The sequence below is a fragment of the Triturus cristatus genome, chromosome 2_1 (genome assembly GCF_964204655.1).
Source record: "Triturus cristatus chromosome 2_1, aTriCri1.1, whole genome shotgun sequence".
NCBI classification, from domain to species: Eukaryota; Metazoa; Chordata; class Amphibia; order Caudata; family Salamandridae; genus Triturus; species Triturus cristatus.
In genome coordinates, this window is record NC_140581.1 from 891,204,123 (window position 1) to 891,228,351 (window position 24,229).

General features: G+C 47.4%; 1 protein-coding gene across 2 annotated transcripts in view; it reads right to left on the reverse strand.

Moving 5' to 3' along the window:
- TRPM6 (transient receptor potential cation channel subfamily M member 6) overlaps positions 1 to 12,791 on the reverse strand; it is a 671,614-nt gene extending 658,823 nt beyond the window's left edge. For both annotated transcript variants that reach the window (XM_085633062.1, XM_085633061.1), the window contains exon 1: positions 12,529 to 12,791. In XM_085633062.1, the coding sequence (XP_085489188.1) occupies positions 12,529 to 12,546 (18 nt within the window). In that variant the 5' untranslated portion in view covers positions 12,547 to 12,791. The remainder of the gene's footprint in view (positions 1 to 12,528) is intronic.
- Positions 12,792 to 24,229: the final 11,438 nt, after the last annotated feature.

Consider the following 24,229-nt stretch of genomic DNA (forward strand, 5'->3'; position numbering starts at 1 on the left):
GGGGTCTACTGCTTAGCTCCAACCTGGGGAGCCTGCGCATAGTGGACTTGTTTTTGTTTCTGCCGCTTATTTATAATTTGTAATCAATGTCTTCTTGCGACTGAAAGTAGTTTTTGATTCTGTGCTTTTTTGGATCATTAATTCTGTGCAATGGACTCTCAAAGCACAGCACTGATTCTTTATATGTCTGTCACCCTCCCTGTAGTGTCACCACAAGCCTTGTAGAGAAATTACTTACTCCTTTTTTTAGACAGCTGATGGATTAAAGATATTGGAGAGCTTTATTTAAGTACCAGTTACATTACACAACAACATATTAATTTTTTGGTAAGCATGGGGAGATTAACTGATTTGCCCAGAATCATAGAATGTTGAGTCATCGCTGAGACTCAAACCTGGTTCCCCAGCTCCAAGTTGGCAGCTCTGGTCGTTACTCCACATCCAAGCCTTGCTTTCTTCAGCTGACCTCCAGAACTTGAAATTACAGGGGAAGGCTGTGGATGTGTGCAGGAATAAACCTTTTAGAGGGCTCCTGCTATATGTTTGCAAGTCGTATTTTGAGTGGGTGGACTGTAAAAGGCACCATCTTGTAATTGCCAAACTTCTGAGTGTTATGCCCCACGAAGGTATTGCATAAACTACAGAGTAACGGCATAAAATCCATTGGGTAAGCTATTGTTCCTTCAAACGCTTTGTTTTACTATTTATACTGCATATAGTGCTGGAGTTGTTTTGTAATATTGCGTCCACTGTATTCCCAACATTCACAGCCCAATACAAATGTTATTTCTTACACAAGCCTCACTACACCTCCGCACCTCATAAACCCCCCTCAAAGCGACCCCCCTCTCAAAGGAACTGAGGTCTGCGGTGCTGGAGGTGTTCACTGCGAAGCCCCAACCCGGGGAGCCTCAGCACAATGGACTTGTTTTTATTGCTGGAGCTTCTTTTTACTTTGTAATCGATGTCTTTTTGTGACTGCAGGTAGTTTTTGATGCTGTGCTTTTTTGGAACATTATTTCTGTGCAGTGGACCTTAAAAGCGCTGTGCTGATTGTTTACATGTTTGTCACCCTCCCCCATTGTGTCACCACAACCCTTGTAGAAAAATTACTTCTTTGTTTTTTTAGACAGCAAAATGGATTTGAAGGTATTGGAGTGCTTTATTTGAGCATCAATTACATTACATGAACAACGCATTAATTTCTTTGGTAGGCATGGGGAGATTAAGTGATTTGCCCAGAATCACAGGATGTTGAGCTGAGACTAGAAACTGGTTCCCCAGCTCCAAAGTTGGCAGCCCTGTCCGTTATTCCACATCCGAGCCATTACTTTATTGAGCTGTCAAATGGAGGGCACTTTAAGCACATCATGCAGAGGTGTAGCAAGGATGCCTGTGCCTGCTGCTGGAGGTGTCTGTCTCTAAACGTGCGCTGTCCTCCAGCACTTGTTAGCACTGTCTAGGCACAGGTCACAGCTCATTAGTACCGGTTCAACACCCAAATATAGCAATAAGCAACAGAAAGGTGACCAGTTAAACTTTGAAAAGGGCATTCCACTGCGCGGCAGCACGTCACTGTGTTTACAGTAACTTTTGAACTGTTTGGACCAGAAACGTTTTGTTTTTTATTTACAGACTATGCATCTGATGATGGATTATGTGGCACATGCGGCAAATCCATAACTGTGTGAAAAACGCTGCAACTGCACATATTGCTTTTTCTCAATCAATAAGTCATAACACTTTTACGAAGTTTCAGTAACTTACATTGCGCAACTGCTCACCAGGTTAAACCCAAAACAAAAATTATTAATCACTTTGGCAAAACCTAATGCATTTACCAATTCTTGTTCCTTTTCCTTTCACTTTCCGTCTACCCATCCATGCTTCTTATATTACAGCCTTTTGTTTTTGGACCTCACTGTTCAAAATAGCCTCATTGTTTTCATTGATACACCAAAGATGTGGTTCAAGATGTCACTTTTTTTTTTGCTGTCGACTCCCACACGGACTGCACTGACTCTTCACAGTTGATGGTTGTTATATCAGAAACTTAATAAAAATCTGCTGCAAAAAACCCTATAGACTGGTTTTGAAAATAGTTCTGAAACAATGCATAAAAAACAAACAGCAAAAACGACAAGTACAACCTGAAGCAATCAAGGAATAACCAAGAAATAAGCACGTATCACTGAATGAGGGCCATAGATTTGAGTGTCTCAGATATGTCTCTGGAAAATGATGCAACCTTATTGTAAAAGTTTTTTTGTATAAAAAAATATAACCAGTTTCTTAATTTCAGACTCCAATATTTTCACTCAGTCCAATGTGCTTCAAGTAAGAGCTCAAGTGGGGTGTCCATTAGAACTCTCAACAGGTTGTGATATGTGAATCCATATCAACTTACAGACAGGTATGCATCTGAAAGTTTTGAAAGGTTGGGCCAGCTTCCTGTCTCTTTCAAATTCACATTGAATAAAATAAAACTTTCCAATGATCCCCAGAGAAGTATGTGGGAAAGACGCAATCAGGTCCCATGCAGCCAAAGTGCTTGCACCAGGCGCTGCCAGAGTTCTTCCTGACTTAAAATGAGTGTTGTGATTTAAAGCTCCATGTTCCTACATATGAATATTTGGGAATCATATACTTGGTAACAGTCTGTGTTTCAAAAAGAGTTAGGGCCTAGATTTACAAAGATTTAGCGTCGGGCTTGCGTCAATATTTTGACGCAGCTCGTTGCAAAATTCTTTTTGGTATTTACAAAGACAAGCAAATGTCATTTTGTGTGGAGTTTTAAGAAAAAGTAACACAACACAGTGCATTGTGCTGCCTTACGTTAATTTACATGAAGTAGGCATTGGTGATCCATCCATGGGTGATGGGTAGGCGTTCCTGTGCATCAACTCATGCACTTTAACACAAAGCCACATTTACAAAGAGATGTAGGCATGGGTTTGCAATAAATTGGTGTGACTGCCAGGGGCTGACATAATGAGGAGAAACATCAAGAAGGCTTTATTTCGATACAAATATATCTTAAAAGCATACATGTACAAGATACACATTAAAATATTAAAAGACATCAGTGCATTAAGAGATAACCAAACATTTCAGAACCGCTACTGGTGTCAATAATTTAAGTAAAAACCAAAATATTTAGATAAAAAACAAATTAAACAAGATAGGCAAGCCTAGTTGATCTAATACGCCAAGCCCAACCTAGGAACTTGGCTAACCCACAAGCAAAAAGGGGACGGGGGTCGTTTTTTAATATTCGGATGGCCTCTATGTGGAGCCTGGTTCCAAGTTCTCTGCAAAGGGGCTTGAGCCATCTACTTCGGGGGGCTGCATAAGCCAGACATTCAAACAGTAGGTGGGATACAGACTCAAGCCTGTTTTCGCAGAAGGGGCAAGAGGAAGTTGTCTGCCTTGGAGCCTTCCACCTAGATGTCAGATCGCCGACAGGGAGTAAACCTACTCTGAATTGGAAGTACAAAGCCCTATCTTTGCGGTTTGAAATAATGTCCAGGTAGGGTTCACAGAAATACACTTCCTTAATCAGGAGAAAATCCATAGATGTCCTACACAAGTTAGCATCACTATTCCTAGTACCAGCTACCCAGGCCCAATAAATCTTTTTCAGCTCTAACTTGGGAGGAGCAGTTCTATTGGTCCAATTTTCGCCAAGGCCGAGGTTAAAGAGAAGACGCTTAACTTCCCTTAACCAAGGAATCTTGACCCAGGCTAATGAACCCAGCACATCGGTTAGGCCATCTGCATAGCTGGATAATTCTGGTGTTCTCCATATTCTTGCCCATAGGAGGAGAGGGCGAAGCTTTGCTTGATCACTCAATAGGCGAATTCCTGTATCCAGAAACAAGGGGAGGTTTGGGGTACTATAGGGAAGCCCCATTAGATCTTTAAGGAATTTGTTTTCCGAACGGGAAAGAAGATCTACCTTATGGACCCCCCAAAGTTCAGCCCCATATAGAGCGGCGCTAACAGCCCTTGCCTTGTAAATGTCCAGAACAGCAGCGATAGGTTTTAAGGATGAAGCGCGGTGTTCCTTGAGCAAAGCACCCACCACCCTCTTATGTGTCAACAACATCTTTTGAAGGTGGCAATTCCAGCTCATAGAGTCACAGAGTCGGACACCCAGGTAATCGAACTCTGAGACTCTCTCCAGCGCGACAGAATCTAGGGTCGGTGGTTTAGCAAGTTTTTTAGGGGGATTGAGAACCAGATACTTTGTCTTTGCAGTGTTAATAACCAACCCTCTTGCATCACAGAAGGATTTGAAGTTAGTTAGCAAACTCTGCAAACCTGCCGGGGATTTTGAGATCAGGAGGGTATCATCTGCAAATAGAAGGGTAGGTATTCTTCTGCCAGCCAGGGATGGTGCATCTGCTGGGTGTTGAAGCAGGTGCTCTACCACTCCATTAACGTATAAGGAGAACAAAGTAGGAGCAAGAACACATCCCTGGCGTACCCCTCTATTTACAGGGATGCATGCTGTTTTTTGCCCCTGACTACCCCACCTGATCTGTGCAAAATTGTCCGCGTGAAGATTTATTAGCAGGTTTAACAGGTAGGGTGGGATACCCAGTTCGTTTAGCACTCTCCAGAGTTGGCTACGGGGAACTAGGTCAAAGGCAGTCCGCAGGTCTATAAAGGCGAGGTATAGACTGCCCTTGGCCAAAAGAACAACCTTCCAATAGAGCATCATTAGTCGAAAGGATTGCTCTATTGTCCCCGTGCCTGCTCTGAACCCTGCCTGGAAATCGGAGAGAATGCCCTTGTCCTCCACCCACTGCAATATCCTGGTTAAAACTACCTTTCCAGCCACCTTTTGTGAGGTATCTAGAAGACTTATTGGACGGTAATTAGCTGGGTCGTTCCGACAGCCTTTCTTAAAAATAGGGACGACCTCAGCACCCATCCATGAAGTCGGAAAAGTTGCCCCTTCCAAGTTGGAATTTAATAGGGCAGAAATAAGTTTTCCCCAGTATTCTGGGTTGGCGCGTAGCAGGTATCCGGGAATGCCGTCCAGACCTGCTGCTTTATTGGGGACCAGTTTGTTTATTGCCCCCTCCACTTCCTTGGGTGTAAACTGAAGCTCATCCTTAAATTCGAAAAGTCGTAAGGGTGACGGGCACTCAAGCTCGCCCCCACTTCCTGAGGCATTGAGTAAAGTTTGGTGAAGTGGTCAACCCAAGCATTCTCTGGAACGTTACACGGAATCATTGAGTCCACAGGTTTCTCCCTGGATCTCAAAAGGTCCCAAAAACCCTTTGCGTCCTTCCTTGCGCTTGCGGCTTTGAGATCGCACCAAAACTGGTCTTCCCAATTTGCCTTTGCTTTTGATAGTGCTCTCTTATAGTTGCCCCTGGCTGCACATACTAGGGTTCTATTCTTGGCTTTTACAGCTTTTAATAGTTCCCTTTTGGCCACTCAACGAGAATCTGTGAACCACCCGGGTGGGCCCTTCCTTGAGTCTCTCTTAGCCCCCTTACCCGCATTCTTGGCTATGAATAAGTCACCTATAGCCTTTGTAGCTTGTGAAAAAACTGCAGATACCTCTGATGCGCTTATGGAGGGGGAGTCTAGGCGCAATGAGATATTAGCCATTACTAGTTGTGCCTCCCGCATCTTGGTCTCATTGCCATTAAACGTCGTCCATTTCAGGCGCCTGCCACAGTTAGAAGGACATACTTCGTGTGATGATTTCCACACGTGAGAAATTGGGATAGGAGGGCTGCCCTTCCACAGGGGAGACAGGGACAAGAGCAGGGGGTTGTGATCACTATCTATAGACGGGCGGACCTCCATATCCACCAAGAAAGACCACAGACAAAAGTTCAACATAATGTAGTCGATCCTGGACGAATGGCCTATTCTATTGAATGTGTGTGCCCCCTTTTGGTCAGACTTGGATCTGCCATTGGTAGCTCTCAGTCCGTATTCCAGACAGAGCGCGTTGAGGTCTATAGCGTTTTGAGACCATCTTTTGATTGGAGCAATGGACAAGGGCGGAATGCCTCTTCTTGCATCATCATCTCTATAACCCAACACGTCCTCAGCTGCAAGAGGTTCGAAAGTGCAATTAAAATCCCCCGCCAATAGGACAAGGGAATTTGAGCCACAGTTTTTAAGTTCCTCTTCAATGCCGGTTGAAGAGAGAATAGATCCTCCACCCCTAGAGCCTCTAACATAGATATTAAGTATTTCAAGTTCCGGTCCTCCACTCGGACCTCGAAGTGAGAGTCTTTGTAAGTCCGGGGAGATAGTGGCAATGCATTTAATAGAACACTGCAGGGAAATGCTTACCCAAATTAAGAGCCCACCGGAGGGGCAGCCCTTACCTTCCTTGGGTCGGACAGCTGGAACGAAATAGGTAGTAAAGCCCAGTTTATACTGTGGTTCCAGGCACCACGTTTCCTGGAACAGGCAAATCCCAAAGGTTTCAATAAATGCATTCCACTCAGGGATGACTAAGTTTCTCGCTAAACCGGCAATATTCCAACTGGCTACCTTCAAAGGCACAATTGGGTCCTTTCCCTGACTTGGAGCTAATGCGCCTATAGTGAGAATAGAGTTAGTAATGTTGTTTACATCACCAGCAAGTGGAGCCACATCGTGGGTAGACGAAAAGCTCTCAGTGTGCAAAACCTTACTAAAATCATGTGTAACCTGAGAGTGTCTACGCAGGATCGGTGGGGACGGGAAAATGCAAGTAGAGGGACTCCCCAATTGGTCTCCTATAGGAGAGTTACCGATGGCTAATTCATCAAGTACTTCAATGTGGCACTCATGTCTAGGGCAAGTTGTGTGTCAATAGTCATGCCAAGGGCAATCCTGTGGCTGGCTGTGATTTATGTTGAATAAGCTGAATTTGGAAGTGTGACCACGGATGGGATGGCTGACCCAACTCTCCCTCGTAAGGAGTCCACTTTGTCTCACAAGCGGGTTTGGAGGATTGAAATAGCTAAGATCGCGGGTATCGATTGAGCCCACACTGCTTATTGAGCTATTTCCCTTCCTAAAGCCCCTACATATGTAGCTGACAACCTTTGGATCTTCAAAGTTCACTATAATGCAATCCCCTTTGGTGGTTTTTTTCCTACTTCCAATCCAGCCCACTCTGCGTACATGGATTATCCGGCCCTCCCAAGACTCGGGCAAGGGTCTGTTCTCTTTGAGCCAGAATAGGGTCTTGTTAAACAGGTCAGTATAGGGCTCATTCTTGCCCGGGCTGAGGACCGGTACACCAGTCAGCACAACCACATAGGGCTGGCAATCAGGAGGCAGATTTATAGTGGGGGCCCGCATTGAGGAAGGGGCCTCATCAGGCTCCGCTGTATTTGTCTTTGCAGTTCCAGTTGAACTAACGATTGGAGTCTCATTTGTACTACGAGCTACTGGCGGAGTAGACATGCTAAGTGAGTTTTCTTCGCCCGAGCCAACCGGGACTAACAGGCGTGTTGTCTTGTTTCCTGAGGTATGGCTTGAAACCTTGGGAATCTTAGGTTTGGCCACATGCTTGTGGGAGGCATGAACCGGGTGTCTAGCAGTATCATCCACTAACACAGTAGGGTACAGGTTACAGTTGGGTGTTTCCAACCCAGCGAATGTCCTGACAGTGGAGGTTACTGAACTAGGTAGAGCTATTGACAACGAGTTGCCGTCATGTCCCCCCCCCAAGTCCTTCATCCCTCGTCTTTAACTGCATTTTTATGAAAGATTTTAGGGAAAAGAAATTGTCTAAAGTTGTCTGTTCCAACTTATCCACACGCTCAGTTAGCCCTTTAATTCTGTTTAGTACTGGAAGGAGTAAGGATTTTATTATATCCTCCATTTTTTTGGTGGGGAGAGACTCTAGGGGGAAAGTCGCTGCACTACCCGCACTATCCGCAGCAGAATTTTTAGACAGAAAAGCAGCGAACCCCTCGCCATTATTTTCTTCTTGAAGTGATCTAAGTGCTCCTTCTACTGCTTTATTGAGATCACCCCTCCTTACGCCTATCCGTCTCTTATTCTTACAGTTCTTTGGCAATCTGGATATCCGGGGTATAGCAGATCTTGCACTCTTAGTAGTGACCGGATAGGTTTCAGCCTGAGCCCCGGTGTCCGCCATAGGAGGCAAAGTTAGAGAAATGGTGGAGTCTACCAAATGTGGAGAGGAGGAAATAGTGCATAATTTAGTTACTGCTGGGATAGAAGCCACTTGATTTTGGGTGTTGAGTGTCGTGGCCGTCAGGCTTTCAAGGCCCTCGATGTTGGCCCTCAAGGCCGCAACTCGAGGATGATCTAAGGAGTGGGGGGCGTTGGGCAACAAAGTTTGAACCGGGGAGGATATTTGGGCTAGCTGGCCAATCGATGAGCGCCTATCAGTAAACGGACTTTGGGATAGCCGGCGTTCTGCCATACTGATTTCCTTGTCAATGACGTTGGCCACCCGCGTAATAAATTGGTCCATGGTGCCCACCATGCCCCCCTCATTCCCCCTCAGACATTTCCCAGAGCGAGTTGGCATAACTATTACTGGACAGGGCTATACCTAAAATCACAAGAAGGCCCTGGAACAAATTCAAGAGTCCGAAGGATGGCACAGAATAACCCGCACTCTATTGTGCTAACATTCGGAGATAGTAGCCCTAGAGATTAGTCCGCTACTGATATTCCCAGTCCACAACCTCTTTATTCAGCAGGAAATCACATGGAACAGCAACAGTACCTGTATGAAGCCGGTTATTCGGGATACCAACGATTTAGAGTGTGAGCCCAGCCCGGCCTCTTCCGGCCCCGGACGGCCACAGACGGCCCGCCCTCTGCCCGGGCTCAGCCCGGCGCCGCCCGCGCGCGTCCCGCGACGCGGGGGGAGCCTGTATTGAAGTAGCGCCTCCGGGCGCGCTTTCCGCGGGATGTGGGCGGGTCGAAGATTGCCTGCTGGGGGCTGTAGTCCACCTCTGCAGCGGCCTCGGGATAACAAGAGGCGGCGAGGGAGACTACCGGCGGCAATACCAACAGGTAAGCGTTGCTCTGCCCCAAACCAGGAGCCAGATGGGAACTGCTGCGTGGCGTGGCGCTGTGTGCCGAATTAGGCTGTGGTGCGATCCCCCCGCTCCACCGGGGGAGCCTGTATTGAAGCAGCGCCTCCGGGCGCGCTTTCCGCGGGATGTGGGCGGGTCGAAGATTGCCTGCTGGGGGCTGTAGTCCACCTCTGCAGCGGCCTCGGGATAACAAGAGGCGGCGAGGGAGACTACCGGCGGCAATACCAACAGGTAAGCGTTGCTCTGCCCCAAACCAGGAGCCAGATGGGAACTGCTGCGTGGCATGGCGCTGTGTGCCGAATTAGGCTGTGGTGCGATCCCCCCGCTCCACCGGGGGAGCCTGTATTGAAGTAGCGCCTCCGGGCGCGCTTTCCGCGGGATGTGGGCGGGTCGAAGATTGCCTGCTGGGGGCTGTAGTCCACCTCTGCAGCGGCCTCGGGATAACAAGAGGCGGCGAGGGAGACTACCGGCGGCAATACCAACAGGTAAGCGTTGCTCTGCCCCAAACCAGGAGCCAGATGGGAACTGCTGCGTGGCGTGGCGCTGTGTGCCGAATTAGGCTGTGGTGCGATCCCCCCGCTCCACCGGGGGAGCCTGTATTGAAGTAGCGCCTCCGGGCGCGCTTTCCGCGGGATGTGGGCGGGTCGAAGATTGCCTGCTGGGGGCTGTAGTCCACCTCTGCAGCGGCCTCGGGATAACAAGAGGCGGCGAGGGAGACTACCGGCGGCAATACCAACAGGTAAGCGTTGCTCTGCCCCAAACCAGGAGCCAGATGGGAACTGCTGCGTGGCATGGCGCTGTGTGCCGAATTAGGCTGTGGTGCGATCCCCCCGCTCCACCGGGGGAGCCTGTATTGAAGTAGCGCCTCCGGGCGCGCTTTCCGCGGGATGTGGGCGGGTCGAAGATTGCCTGCTGGGGGCTGTAGTCCACCTCTGCAGCGGCCTCGGGATAACAAGAGGCGGCGAGGGAGACTACCGGCGGCAATACCAACAGGTAAGCGTTGCTCTGCCCCAAACCAGGAGCCAGATGGGAACTGCTGCGTGGCGTGGCGCTGTGTGCCGAATTAGGCTGTGGTGCGATCCCCCCGCTCCACCGGGGGAGCCTGTATTGAAGTAGCGCCTCCGGGCGCGCTTTCCGCGGGATGTGGGCGGGTCGAAGATTGCCTGCTGGGGGCTGTAGTCCACCTCTGCAGCGGCCTCGGGATAACAAGAGGCGGCGAGGGAGACTACCGGCGGCAATACCAACAGGTAAGCGTTGCTCTGCCCCAAACCAGGAGCCAGATGGGAACTGCTGCGTGGCGTGGCGCTGTGTGCCGAATTAGGCTGTGGTGCGATCCCCCCGCTCCACCGGGGGAGCCTGTATTGAAGTAGCGCCTCCGGGCGCGCTTTCCGCGGGATGTGGGCGGGTCGAAGATTGCCTGCTGGGGGCTGTAGTCCACCTCTGCAGCGGCCTCGGGATAACAAGAGGCGGCGAGGGAGACTACCGGCGGCAATACCAACAGGTAAGCGTTGCTCTGCCCCAAACCAGGAGCCAGATGGGAACTGCTGCGTGGCGTGGCGCTGTGTGCCGAATTAGGCTGTGGTGCTATTTCCTTCTAGCATGTGTTGCATTCTGCACCACTCCGATGAAAAGGACATAGCCTCAAAGGATAGTTTTGTGCAGGAAGATACTCCTTCCTGTACAAAATCTATCCTGACCACCAGCGCTTAAATTGTAAAAAAAAATAGTGCAGGTGCCCAAAGGTCTGCTCTGAAGCCTGCAGCCAGTACAATTAATCAGTGTTAATCAGTTAATCAGAGTGAAATACCAAGGCCTGTAGTCTTAAACCACCTCATGCCTCTTTAGTCCACTACCAAGCCCTCCCTGTCCCTTTATCTCACTCTTCCAGGTTCCTGCTTTCTTATTATGTGATGATTTTTCTGTCTTTCTCTTCCACCGTCTTTCCGATCGGTGTGTTTTTCCCTCACTTGCGCTCAGTAATTATCTGCTGTGGAAAAATTTGTGCCATCCCCAAAAATAAATGCTGTGCCTCCTCACTGCCAGCCACCGTCTCAAATTATGGCCTCCCACCCACAACTCAGGTACCCTTGCACTATGGCGCAAGGGTGCATGCATTGGCGCTAGACTGCGCAAAGAGTGCCAGCCTATGGAGAGAGCAGAACTGATACATTTCTTTAATTATATGGCGCAGTTCGGCTCTCTCCTGGTGTACAATACAACACAGCAATTTTGCTTGTTGCGCTGTGTTACGTTGTGTCATTTATTTGTAAATATGTCCCAGGATTTTTAAGGGTTCAAAACCACCAATTAGTAAATATGTCCCAGGAATTTAAGGGTTCAAAACCACCAATTAGTAAATATGTCTCAGGATTTTAAGGGTTCAAAACCACCAATTAGCATAATGATGACATCACTGGAAATAGCACTGTTGGCAGAAAGGTTGTTGATGCAGTCACCGGGAAGTACAACTCAAGAATTTGCACCCAAAGCTGAGAAAATGACAGTGTGGTTTTAGATCAACATTTGAGAAATAAGTTACATGGCAAAATGATTGACACTGCTGCTGCCAGTCTTAAATGCAGTAACAAATATCGCTGCTAGCAAACATGCACGAGCAGTACAGTGATGACAGTAACTCGGGTAGCTGCTATGAGTCATGCATTTCAAGGTGCTGCGCAGCTTTTACAGGCTTGTTAGCATTTGTCTTCCTACTCAGGCAGCTGGATTTCACCTCTTAACGCCTTAAATACCCAGCCACCCAGTCAGCTATAGAAGGGCTCCAATAAATATGTAGGCAATCGTTTGGTAGAAAAAGCAGTAGCCTACCTCCCAAATCAGTGGAGTATAGAATCAGTGGTTCACGAAGGATGCAACATGCATTAATGCATGCAGGGGACATGGCCCCCTAACTCCGTGTACGGTAGTAAAAAATATTAAAACATGGAGTGCAGCAGGCCGCTCACAGCCGTAGGCCTGATGACACTGCACCTGCCACTCCTCTGATTGCTATGCTCCCCTTAAGAATAGATAACAGAGATTTACCTAAAAATGGAGGAATTTCATTTTCTTGTTATTCTGTACTAAAGAGGGATTTTTTTTAAGCTGGAGAAGGCTAAAATAAATCAACTTTTTGCTTAAAAAGTCGAGCGTCCTCTGACTAAGTCTGGAGCTGTCTCATGTACGAAGGACTGTCTGCCCATTGCTCTAAGTCTAGGCGTGTTTGCATCTTACGCAAATTCGAAAACACAACCTCCTCAACTACAAAGTATTTCGAAAACATTTTGGAACTGGGTGTTGCGCGCATTCTAATTTACGGAATTCCCGTGACGCATCACTCCGCCAACTACCATGAAAAGAAAGACGGAGACTCTATGCACGAGCTCACCTAAGCGGCGGTGCGCCACGACGTACCTTTCGTCCCCGTCACGCACGCATACTTTTAGGGCACGCAAATATCATTGTTTTGTCCGTGAATTACCTCCAGCTGAACTTTCATGTCTCCGCTGCGCTGGGCTCGGTGGCGGGAAGCTGCCGGCCCCCTGCTGCAGGGGTCGCTGCCGCCACCTCAAGGCTGGGTTTCACCGAGGTTTGCGGACTCGGAGAGGGCTGGATCGGCAGCAGTAGCATTGCATCAACCTCCGATTCGTATCCTCGCAGCAACTGAGAGCCGCTGCAGGAAGAGGGAGGAGGCGCCTTCGCACGGTCTCATCTGCGTTACATTTCTTTGGGGCCATAAATGCCACCTTACCCTTGAACTCACGGGAAGAAAGCAAGGGTCGATCGCTCACCGCTCCTGTCCTTGTTTTATAGCCCCTTGCTCCCGAAGATACCGCAGGTTTGTCTCTGTAGCAGACAGTCACACCTGCTGGCAGAGCAGTGACATGTCACCGTGCAAGAGTGCTGGAAAACCAACCTGAGGGTTAACTTCTACCCAGGGCTTTAAGTGGGATGAAAAACTGGGGTGGGGGGTCTCAAAGGGGCGTGGCATGTGTAATTAAGGGCGTGGCTTAAACATATATAGGGTAAAAATCTATGCTTAGCATAGTGTGCCGCCCGAGTTGTATTTTGCTGTTTCTGTCATTGCATCCAGATATATGATGGCACCGGGAAGAGCGGCTGACAGGAGGAGTGGGCTGAGCTTGGGATAATCGGGAACCAAGGGGACAGGTATGAAGCCTTTCCGTTCCAGCAGTAGGCAATCTGAAGACCTACACGGGAAGAGTCCCGTCAATAATTCAGGGGTTTTATTGATGCTTGTCTAGATAAGCAACCTACGCTGGTCATGAAGACATGACAATCGAGTTCTAGGTTGAGGTGGATGTCCGTGTTCCAAATGATAACGCTTTATTACTTCGCAGCAGTACTTACCAGCAGTGAGGGGAACGGCACAGCAGCGGGCTCCTTGCTCCTTGATACCGCCTAAAGATCCACGCCGCCGTGAGGGGAACGGCCATCCTGCCTACAATTCCCAGCATCCTTTGCACCAGCGCACGTGGATGACGACACCCGGCAGCGCCGGGACAGGATAAAGGCTGCCAGGCGCCCACGCAGCGCGGGACGCTTTATTACTTCGCAGCAGTACTTGCCAGCCGTGAGGGGAACGGCACAGCAGCGGGTCCTTGCTCCTTGATACCGCTTAAGGATCCACGCCGCCGTGAGGGGAACGGCCATCCCGCCTACAATTCCCAGCATCCTTTGCACCAGCGCACATGGATGACGACACCCGGCAGCGCCGGGACAGGATAAAGGCTGCCAGGCGCCCACGCAGCGCGGGACGCTTTATTACTTCGCAGCTGTACTTACCAGCCGTGAGGGGAACGGCACAGCAGCGGGCTCCTTGCTCCTTGATACCGCCTAAAGATCCACGCCGCCGTGAGGGGAACGGCCATCCCGCCTACAATTCCCAGCATCCTTTGCACCAGCGCACGTGGATGACGACACCCGGCAGCGCCGGGACAGGATAAAGGCTGCCAGGCGCCCACGCAGCGCAGGACGCTTTATTACTTCGCAGCAGTACTTACCAGCCGTGAGGGGAACGGCACAGCAGCGGGCTCCTTGCTCCTTGATACCGCCTAAAGATCCACGCCGCCGTGAGGGGAACGGCCATCCCGCCTATAATTCCCAGCATCCTTTGCACCAGCGCACGTGGATGACGACACCCGGTAGCGCCGGGACAGGATAAAGGCTGCCAGGCGCCCACGCAGCGCGGGACGCGCGCGGGCAGCGCCTGGGCGAAGCCCAGGCCAAGGACGGGCTCGTCCTTGCCCGTCAGGGACCGTTAGAGGCCGGGCAGGTCCACCCCACTGACGCCCCCTCATCTGGACCCATCAAGTTATAAGGTACTGTTTTAAAAACACGATAGGTGGATGTGTCTACTTATTTTAATACCTTGCAATTGCCCAGGTGATACAATACATTGACTTTTGGACTATATGCCTAATTGTTCCCCCTTTTTTGCAAAGCTCTGTGATATCTATCATTCTAGGGAAGATTGTTAACCAATTGCGTGATTGCGTATTTTCTATTTTCTATCTGTAAACATGAAAGGAATTGGTAAAAAACCCAGTTCGTCCATTTCTCGCCCAGCAACCTGGCACCAGATTGCAACGACGCAATCTCTCCCAAGTCTGACAGCCATTGACAAAATGCTCCAGCAAACAATTGGAGTCGTGGCTTCAGCTAGAAAACACAGAGCGGCGTCTATCAATCACTCCCGTAATTCCTTCTTCTCCCCAACCAATGGAGGATGCTTCAATTGTTACTATTAATCCTCCTGATTTTAATTCCTCCCTCATGTGTTCTTTTGCGGAGCTCCCTTGTGCACAGCCTATCACTAGTGATACGCATGTATTAGAGGTTCTCAATTCCCCTTCCCATTTTTCACCTAATAAGCCTTCTGTGACCCGCACTGTAGTCAAGAAACCTAGGACTGGGAAGAGCAAAGTACCAAGTAAAAATGTGCCTCTAACCAAACCTTCCACACTGATTGATGGCACCCCTACCCTGTCCCCTACGCGGGCACCTCTCTGGGCCACCCACATGATACTAGATCTTCAGACACATATAGAACAGCTACTTGGCACGCATTTTAAACCCTTGCTAACCAGGTTGGATAGATTGGTTTCCACTATCAATAATGCAGGCCTTGGCAAAGCCAAATCGACTGGCTCCCTTGTAAACCCCGGCTCCAGCTCTGTTCCTATGATAATTCCCTCGTTAGTTCTGAGACTTTGTCCGTACCCCCCCAAATGGTGGTTAACACTGTCCCTGACATAACCACTCCTCTGCTCAGGGACATAGATCCTGAAAGTTGTAAAGTACAGAGAGAGACTATCGAAGCAGGGGAAAAATGTTTAGTTAATCAAGTGAAAGTAAACAGTAATACTGCTAGAGAGGGGTCTAACAATGCACTTCCCTGTATAGACTTGTCGCCCGAGTCCCTTCCATATGTTGTTGTGCTTGCTGGTGTCCCTCCTTTACCCCAAGGGAAGAATGAGAACTATCTGGAATTGAAAAACAAATGTATGCATTGGTTTAATTTAAACAGCCCTCTCCCCTTTAATATCTCTGGAGAAATACTGGGTGTAAGGAGAATAGACTGGATTGGGCCTACCCCCAAATCCATCGTAGGAAATTGTGTCATTGTCAACTTTAGGCACACACTTGCTGTAGATCATATCTGCAGTAGGATACCTCCTAGGTCTAATACCCAAATCATCCCACTGCATTTGTCTTATTTCTATCCAGTATCCAAGCATAGAGCAGGACAGAACATAGGTACTAGGTGGGTGGGGGGACAAAATAAATTGCATGATAGACCATGCCAAGAAATGATAATCCGGGAGGACCGGCATCAGAACATCCCCTTATTGTCACTATTCCCCCCAAAAAATAGATTCAGCATGCTGGAGGAGGTTGACTGACCAGGCGTGACTCAGAGTCTAGTTCCCCAGCCAGATAAAATCATGGGCACCCAAACAGTTGTAGATAGGGGTAGTTGTGAGAGTAGCATGTTAGAATATGTACCAGCGCCTCGCCCCTTGAGTATACCTCTGGAAGGTCTGGAAGCAAGACAAATTATGGATAATGATGTGGTTGTTTTCCCAGAGGACTTCCTATCGGGAGCTAATCCTGGGGATACTATATTAGAAATTAACCCTCAAACACGAGATGTCTGCCAAAATTTAAAGGCTGGTGACCTGCTAGACAGGAATAGAGCCCCACATGGGGAAATAAAAATGTTGTCATGGAACGTGGCTGGAATAAAAAGTAAGTTATCTATCCCTGAATGGAGTAATTTTACAGGCAGTTATGATATCTGTCTATTCCAAGAAACATGGGCTACGGAGGAGAACCCGAGGATTGGCTGTGCCACTTTTGATATTTTGGCTATCTCAAGTGGCAGAGGGAGGCCTTCGGGTGGTCTTTCAATATGGGTAGGGACGCATTTGGGCGCCTTGGCAGTCCAGATTCCAACTAATTCTCTTGACGTCCAATGTGTCCTGCTAACACTAAAAGATAATTCAACGGTTGCTTTAATAAACGTCTATTCTAGACCAGTCAAGAATGGTCAAGAATCTGGCACCATTGACGTATTGAAGCACTTCATATTGTCCCTTGATCCCCCACCCACTCTAATAGTAGGAGGCGATTTCAACTGTCAATTCGAGCCCCTCGAGTCTTCTGACATTGGAGAATTGGACGACGAGGATCAGTTCTGGCATGTTTGTGAACCACAAATTTCTCCTGTCAGAGCTTGGACCCCCTTGGTCCTCCAAATTAATTCTTTATCTCTTGCACTGTCCCTAAGGGCCTGTAATGGGAGATTTAAACCTGACCGTCCGGCCCTTCCAACGTTTAACAGATCAGGCCAAAACGCCAATATTGATTACATACTAATGGAAACAAGACATTGGGATAATATACTGGAGTTTACAATTTATCCTAGGCAAGACAGCGATCATAATGCCCTCGTTTTAACCCTCAAACCGGGAAGCTTCGGCCTAACAAATCCTCCTCCTAATTTAAATAGCTCAATGCTTCCAGTACTCCTTTCCAATAACAGGAGGAGGGTTAAATGGCCCCACTTCCAGAACTCCCACGCTAAACTCGCGGAAATATATCAGATAGTTCTTCCGTTCCTTTCCGCAATGGGGGATGTAAGTGTAGATAACCTGAATGACCCCACTGAGATTCATACTCACTTAGTTGATAACTTGGTGAACTTGTTTAATCCTGTGGGGAAAAAACAACAGCAGGCCAAAACACATCCCTGGTATAATGATCTCTGCAGAAAGGCAAAAAAGGAATTGCTTTTGGCATTAAAAGGCAAAAATAGGGCTAACCTAAAGAAACTCCGCCTAGAATATAAGAAGGCCATTTCTAGGGGAAAGAAGGATTGGGAGGAGCAAAGGTGGGAGGAACTTAGGCTAACCCTTTCCCGAAGAGATCCCAAGGCGTTCTGGGATATTGTGAACTCTGGCGAGAGTAGGGGAGCCATGCCCCAAATTGCAAACATAGCCTCACAAGTGTGGGAAATGCACTTTGGGGAATTGTACGGGGACTTGGGCGATCCTCTAAATACTGATTTACCGCTGGAATGTACACTAACGAGAGGAAGTGATCCTGCCTTCGGCGATACTGAGATTGGTCCTCTGTTTCCTACCCCCGAGCCTCAACAAGAGTGTCAACCGTTTCTATCTGTGGTGGGCGTGAGTACTCCTTCTCTAGAACTGCCTGAGGCAATTACTTTTAAAGAAGTAGAGTTTGCAATAGCAAGGCTTTTGCTCAATAAAGCTCCCGGTTTAGATAAGATGCCCTCGGACTTATTCCGCTCCCAACCTAAAATCTGGGCCCCGTACTTGGTGGTATTATTCAACTCAATCCTCAAGGGGGGTGATCTGCCAGACACCTGGTTGGGCGCAGAGATAGTCCCTATATTCAAGAAAGGTTGTCCGTTAAAGCCGGTAAACTATAGACCAATTAGCCTTATTGACACCTCCCAGAAGCTATTGGGCAGAATTATCCTAGACAGAATCCTGGGATGGATGGATGAAAACAAGATACTGACTATATTGCAGGCAGGGTTCAGATCTGGGATCTCAACTATAGATCAGATTTTCCGGTTACAGGTTTTATACTGGAAAACGGTAAGAGTGGAGGGTGGCAGCCTCTACCTTATCTTTGTCGATCTGCGCTCTGCCTTCGACCTTGTCCCAAGAGGAAAGTTGTGGAAAGTTCTGGCAGATATGGGTCTTCCCCCCATCTGCTGAATATTTTAGTCAGACTCCACAACGGTAATTATGCCCAGGTTAGGTGTGGGAGGCATGGTGATTTGTCCGCACGCTTTCCTGTCAGGAAGGGCGTGCGCCAAGGGTGTGTCTTAGCCCCAACACTATTTAGTCTCTACATTAATGGTCTCGTCAACCATCTGGCTGACGTAGTTAATAATGATGCCCCTAGATTGGCTACGGGAAGAGTGCCCGCTCTGATGTTTGCCGATGACACTCTGTTGTTATCCAAAACATCATCGGGCATTCAGCGTATTTTGGATGGCTTCCTTGCATTTTGTACTGCCCGAGGCTTGGAGATCAACTTGGATAAAACCAAATTTATGATCTTAAATCCTCCAAAACAGACCGTCCAAATCCCACCCTAAATGGCTCCCCTCTTGAGAGAGTCAGGACTTTTATCTATCTTGGGATCACCCTGACTGAGCATCTTGACTGGGGTCCACAAATCTCAAAATCAAGGTTGAAGTTGTCTCAAATAGTGGGAGGGATTAGCAAGGTCCAGCGTATCTCGGTCTTCAAACCAGCAGCCCCGGTAGTTAAAATATATCGACTGCAAGCTAGAACTGCTTCATTGTATGGAGTCGAACTATGGGGTCACAAAAACATCACTAAACTAACCATGGTTGAGCAGGGCTTTATGAGAAGTCTTGTGGGTTTGCCAATAAGCACACCGCTTATTCCCCTACGATTCGATTTGGGGATAGAACCTATTGAAGACTTAGCAACTTTGCGGCCCTTGCTCTATTGGAAAAGACTCTGGACGGTGTCAGAATTGGCATCTTATAGAGAGGAATTTATGGAGGTCTGGGCTTTAATTAAAAATAAGAACATTCCTTGGTTATCCCATATTCAGGACCTTTGCACAAAGATCGGCAGGACCGATCTTTGGGAATGTCCGGAGGTATCCTGCAAAAAGACATCCAAAATTGAAATTACCGGCCATATAAGGCAGCTGAGATTACTTACCCTTCACCGATCAAGCTCCTTGGGGAAACTTACTACAGAGTTTCTCCTAATAAAAGCCGAAGCAAGAGCAGAGGTTTTCCAAGATGTAATCTACCCACCTCTTGCAAGGAAACTCTACTTACAGTTAAGGCATGGTAGCTTACCGCTTAGGGCATTCACCCATAAATGGGCAAAATTAGAAAATGCTGCCTGCCCGGCTTGTAACCATAATCAAGAAGATATATGTCATGTTCTGTTTTTTTGCCCTGCGTACCAACCAATAAGGAAAAAGTGGCTTATCCCCTTATGCACGAATCTTGGGTTTAGACACTGCATGCACGCATGCAGGGTCTTAACATATGACACTCACCCCCCTATTGTGTTCGCTGTGTCCCGTTTCTTATATGGTTTATGGCGTAGAAGGAAAAGTTTTTTGTAATCATTTTTGTCTTTTTATCAAATTAGTTTCTTTGATAACATCAGTTTAATTCATTCTTAACTATTGTATTAACTTGATTCTATTTATTGTTTTAATGTAACATGCAATTTTGCTTTTAATTTTACTTGTGCTTTTATGGTCTTCGACCGAAATAAAGTTATCAAATGAATGAATGAATGATACAACACGTAACATCATACTTACAAGTCAGGACTATTGACTTTGTCAATGGTTGTTAGTTGCATAAGATAAATAAGCAGCAACTATGGCTTGTAACTAATATTGAAAAAGCTTCCACTTAAAGCCCTGGTGACACCACGACAATGTTGCTGCTCCTGAGTTTAACAAGCATTTGCAATGCAATAGGTCTCGCATTTACGCGAGTTTGTGCTATTGACGTTGCAAATGACAAAGCCTTTTATTTTTTTTTTCATTTTTTCATCATAAATAAAAGGCATTCTCATTTACAATGCAAATAGCTTAAACACGCGTAAATGCGAGACCTATTGCATTGCAAACGCTTGTTAGAACTGCCGGTGCTGAGCACAGACAGGACCTGGCCCACTTAAAGCCCTGCCTGAGAGTGTTAGCTATTTCCAGGATGTTGTATTTCTGTATTTCTTTTTGTGCAGGATATAATTCTTGTACACTTTGGACTGAGCTACCTCTGACGGTTTATAAAGGGCCACAATGGAGAGCTTTAGGGTTGAGGCTGCATTGCGAGTGTCTCATAGTGCCTGCCAGTCAGTCCATCATAAAGGTGTTCAGAGTACATGATCATCCAATCCTTGGCCTCTCTGCAGAGCGCACAGGGCTATGGTCACGTGTTACAGTGGCAAATGTCATTCTGTGCGAATGTATGTGAAGAGAGTATACATTTATCAAAATGTTGGCATGGCAAAAGTAAAAGAAAATTCGATGCTTGCAGGTGAGTTGGTGCGTTGTGTGTTTGGGGGTGGTGAAGTGAAACAGATGCGAGGAAATGCATTCAGGCGAGAATGAAAAGAGGGTGCTGAAGAGGGAAGAGATGAGCTGTAAGATATGCAGATAAAGGAGATGCGGATAGAAAAAGGGCGTACATGTCTAATATATAGGGAACATAACAAGAGTGACAGACCCTCTGAAGACCACAATCCCTTCCAGAGGCTCACTAATGTTTAATTCACCATTTCACAATTTCAGAATTGAAACATTTTCAAAATTAGTTGTGTTGCTCATGTATCTTAAAAAGCTAACACCCACTGACAAAGCCAATAGTTCAAGCAGTTTTTTGTGTATGTAAATTGTTGAGTTATATATCTGGATGCGATAAGAGAGAGCTAAGATAGGAACCACAATGCTGGTCTGTGGCGCACTATGTGCATGGGAAAGAATCACAGAAATATAGTTTAGGTGCTAAACCACACCCTTGATTACATAGGCCACGCTCCTTTTAGAGATGAGAAACCTGGCCCCCACACACATTTTTTCCATCCCACTTAAAACCCTGGCTATCTCTTACAAGAAGTTGCTAAATATATGTCAGTGACTACAGTCAAATCACACTTTTCTCTCCCCGGTTTCGGATTTGTTATTCATCTCACATTCCACAACTGTAGAACAATGCGGTCAGGGGGTACACAGAGCACTAGACACCTCTGGAGGTGCCGAGCTCCACCAGGCACAGCTGCAACATCTGTTTTTCAGGGAGTGGCATTTTTTCTGCCATTTTACGAGCACGTGCGGAAGGAGGCGGGCAGGCCCGGCCGGTTCAGGCAGCGTGTGCTTGGCGCCCTGTACAGCACAGTGCAAACAGAGTGCTAAATCCGCTATTTTGCCTGACGTAGAATACAGATGGGCACCCTACATCTAAATATTTGGTAAGATCACAGGGTGAAGCAATCAAATTCGGTGGCTGGCAGGGCCAGAGTTCGATTTGGCTTTCAGCGCCTCGTCAGGGGGTAATGAGAGTTATTTGAATACGAAAACTAATGCACAAGCAGAGCCAGAGCTCTCTTTAAAGTGTAAACAGGCAACAGAGGCACCATAAGTAAGCATTGGCAAAGCAAATAGTTTTGGCTTCTGTTTAAAGGTTTCCTCGCGCTTTAGACACAATTAACAGGTGCATAAATCAGTGCAAGCATGAAGTTGTGAACTTTTCCACTGCTACCGTTCGAATACGACGCCCTGCACACTGGAAAGTGCTATTTTCATGCCTTTAGCAGTCATTGGGTGTCACCAACAGGGGTGCCCTAAAGCTGACGTCTTATCACACCTTATAGAAACATTAAGGAGCTCCCCTAACAAGGAATGTATAGCACAGAGAGCAGTAGTGCAAGCTATATGCCGAAGTACACAGGCACGCAAGACCAGTGCAATCTAAATGTTATACGAACAGCGATAAAAACAAGTGATCGCTTTTCTTCACACCGTCATCTAGCGAAAAGCCGACATGACACAGCGAAAACGGTGCAGTGAAAACCCCCAAACATATGTAGTGCCGCCTCCAATTCATGAATGCCAGTCAATGTAAAGGCAGAGGGAGCACAGTTCACTGAGATGTCATTGTATGAAAAAGCCTCATAATTTGGCCTAACACCACCACAAATGTACAAGCATGAAAGGGACATCGTGTGACTATCCCCAGCTTATCCGTTGACCTCCAATTCAGAAACTTTAAGAGGGTGGCCCCATTAAATTGAATATTCTTCATTGAGCGGTTGGTACCCATTTGCAAAGCGAGTGACCCAATAAAAGGCTTTTGCTTTCGGGCGGGTGGATGTAATTGAAAACAAGCACTCACCTGCTATCTCCAATAATTCATGCTAGCTGGCCGCACCAACACCAAACAAGAAGGCAGAAGCAAGCGGCAGGGTAAGCGATCGCTTCAAAAACAAAGAAGCCCGCGAGTGGTGCACGCGCGTGCCACAGCAAGCCATATGGTTCCAATTATCGCGCCCGTGTCTGGGCACAATAATTGAAACCATATGGCAGGAATGCGCGTAATAGACACCAATAGACCATGGGCGGAGCAATGCGCCCGCCTTTGGTCTATTGTGTGCTATCTTTAAAACAAACACACAGGCAAAGGCCCATAGCAGGCCACAAAAGTAAAAACACACGCACAAGCGTGTACAATTCCAGGGTCCGTTTCGGAATCCCGGACAAAAGCACTCGCTGCGCGAGCAGAGCTGCGCACTGCATCGCTAGGCACGAGACCTAAAAACAGAGAAGGTAAATCCAGTGAGAAAATGACTCTCTTTATAGGATTTCCGTTCCCCCTACAAGGCTCACCTGGCATGACGTCATGCCGTAACTTCTCCACCAGTGAGAAGTAAGCAGTGTGAGCACTCGCGCATCGATGTGCCTACTGTCACTGCAGTCCAATGAAAAATGGACCGCCTGTGCCAGTGTAGTAAGCTTTCATATGAATAAATCCAATAACGAGGTAATCCAAGTAATTGTAAGTTTAATAGGAGAAAAAGGACCCACGACTAACCCTGGGCGTAGTTTGCGAAGTAGCGCTACGCGTAGCTACGCAAAGTGCACTTCGCACTATGCGAGCTACGCGTAGCTTCGCAAACTGCGTAGTGCACTGTGCAAGATGCTGTTCGCACTGATTGCACAGTGCTGGATGCTTGTCTGCACTGTGCAATCAGTGCAAACTGCATCTTGCACAGTGCAAGCGGTCGTTTTCTGCCGCTCGAGTAGATTTCTACTCGAGCGGCAGCTTTCTCAACGCGCACTGGTAGTTTCTCATCGCGAGCGGTCGCGAGCATATGCGACCACTCGCAATGAGAAACCTGACCTCCCCACGTTGAGAAGCTCGCCGGAAAGGTTTATTTTCCACGCTCGCGATCGGCAACTTGATGTTGCTGATCGCGAACGAGGAAAAAGTCTCGCCGGGATGTCATTTTGCTTGCTCGCGGTCGCCAACTTGACGTTGAGGACCGCGAGCAAGCAAAAAATGACCACTGCACTACGCTACGCTTGTTTGCACTGTGCTACGTGCAATTCGCGTAGTGCGAAGTAGCGCAAACTTTGCAAACTATGCGAGAGTAGCGTAGTGGTTTGCCCAGGCTTACCCACGACCTCCTGAATACAGTTTCAATACAGGTACTGCCAATAGTCATGTACAAACATTCTAATCATGAAAGTTCTACTTTCAACATTCCTTAAAGTAACATATAAGCATTCTACATACAACATTCTTTTAAAGCACACACCTACAGACATTACCATATATTACACACACCCCTTTCCTTAAAATAATAAAATAAATAACTATTAAAATAAACAATATAACCTACAATTAATAATTCACATAATCTCTTGAGTGGATAGGAGCAGATCTTACTCTCAAACTACTCCTGATAAAATTGTCACCACCACCTCCAGGAATAGTATCAGATTATGTTGCTGTTGCTGCTGTACTATCAACACCAACAACAAAATCACCTCTGTCCAAGTTATCTTCTCCTCCAGGAATCTGCACATTACGATTGTTGCCAGAATGTAAAGAA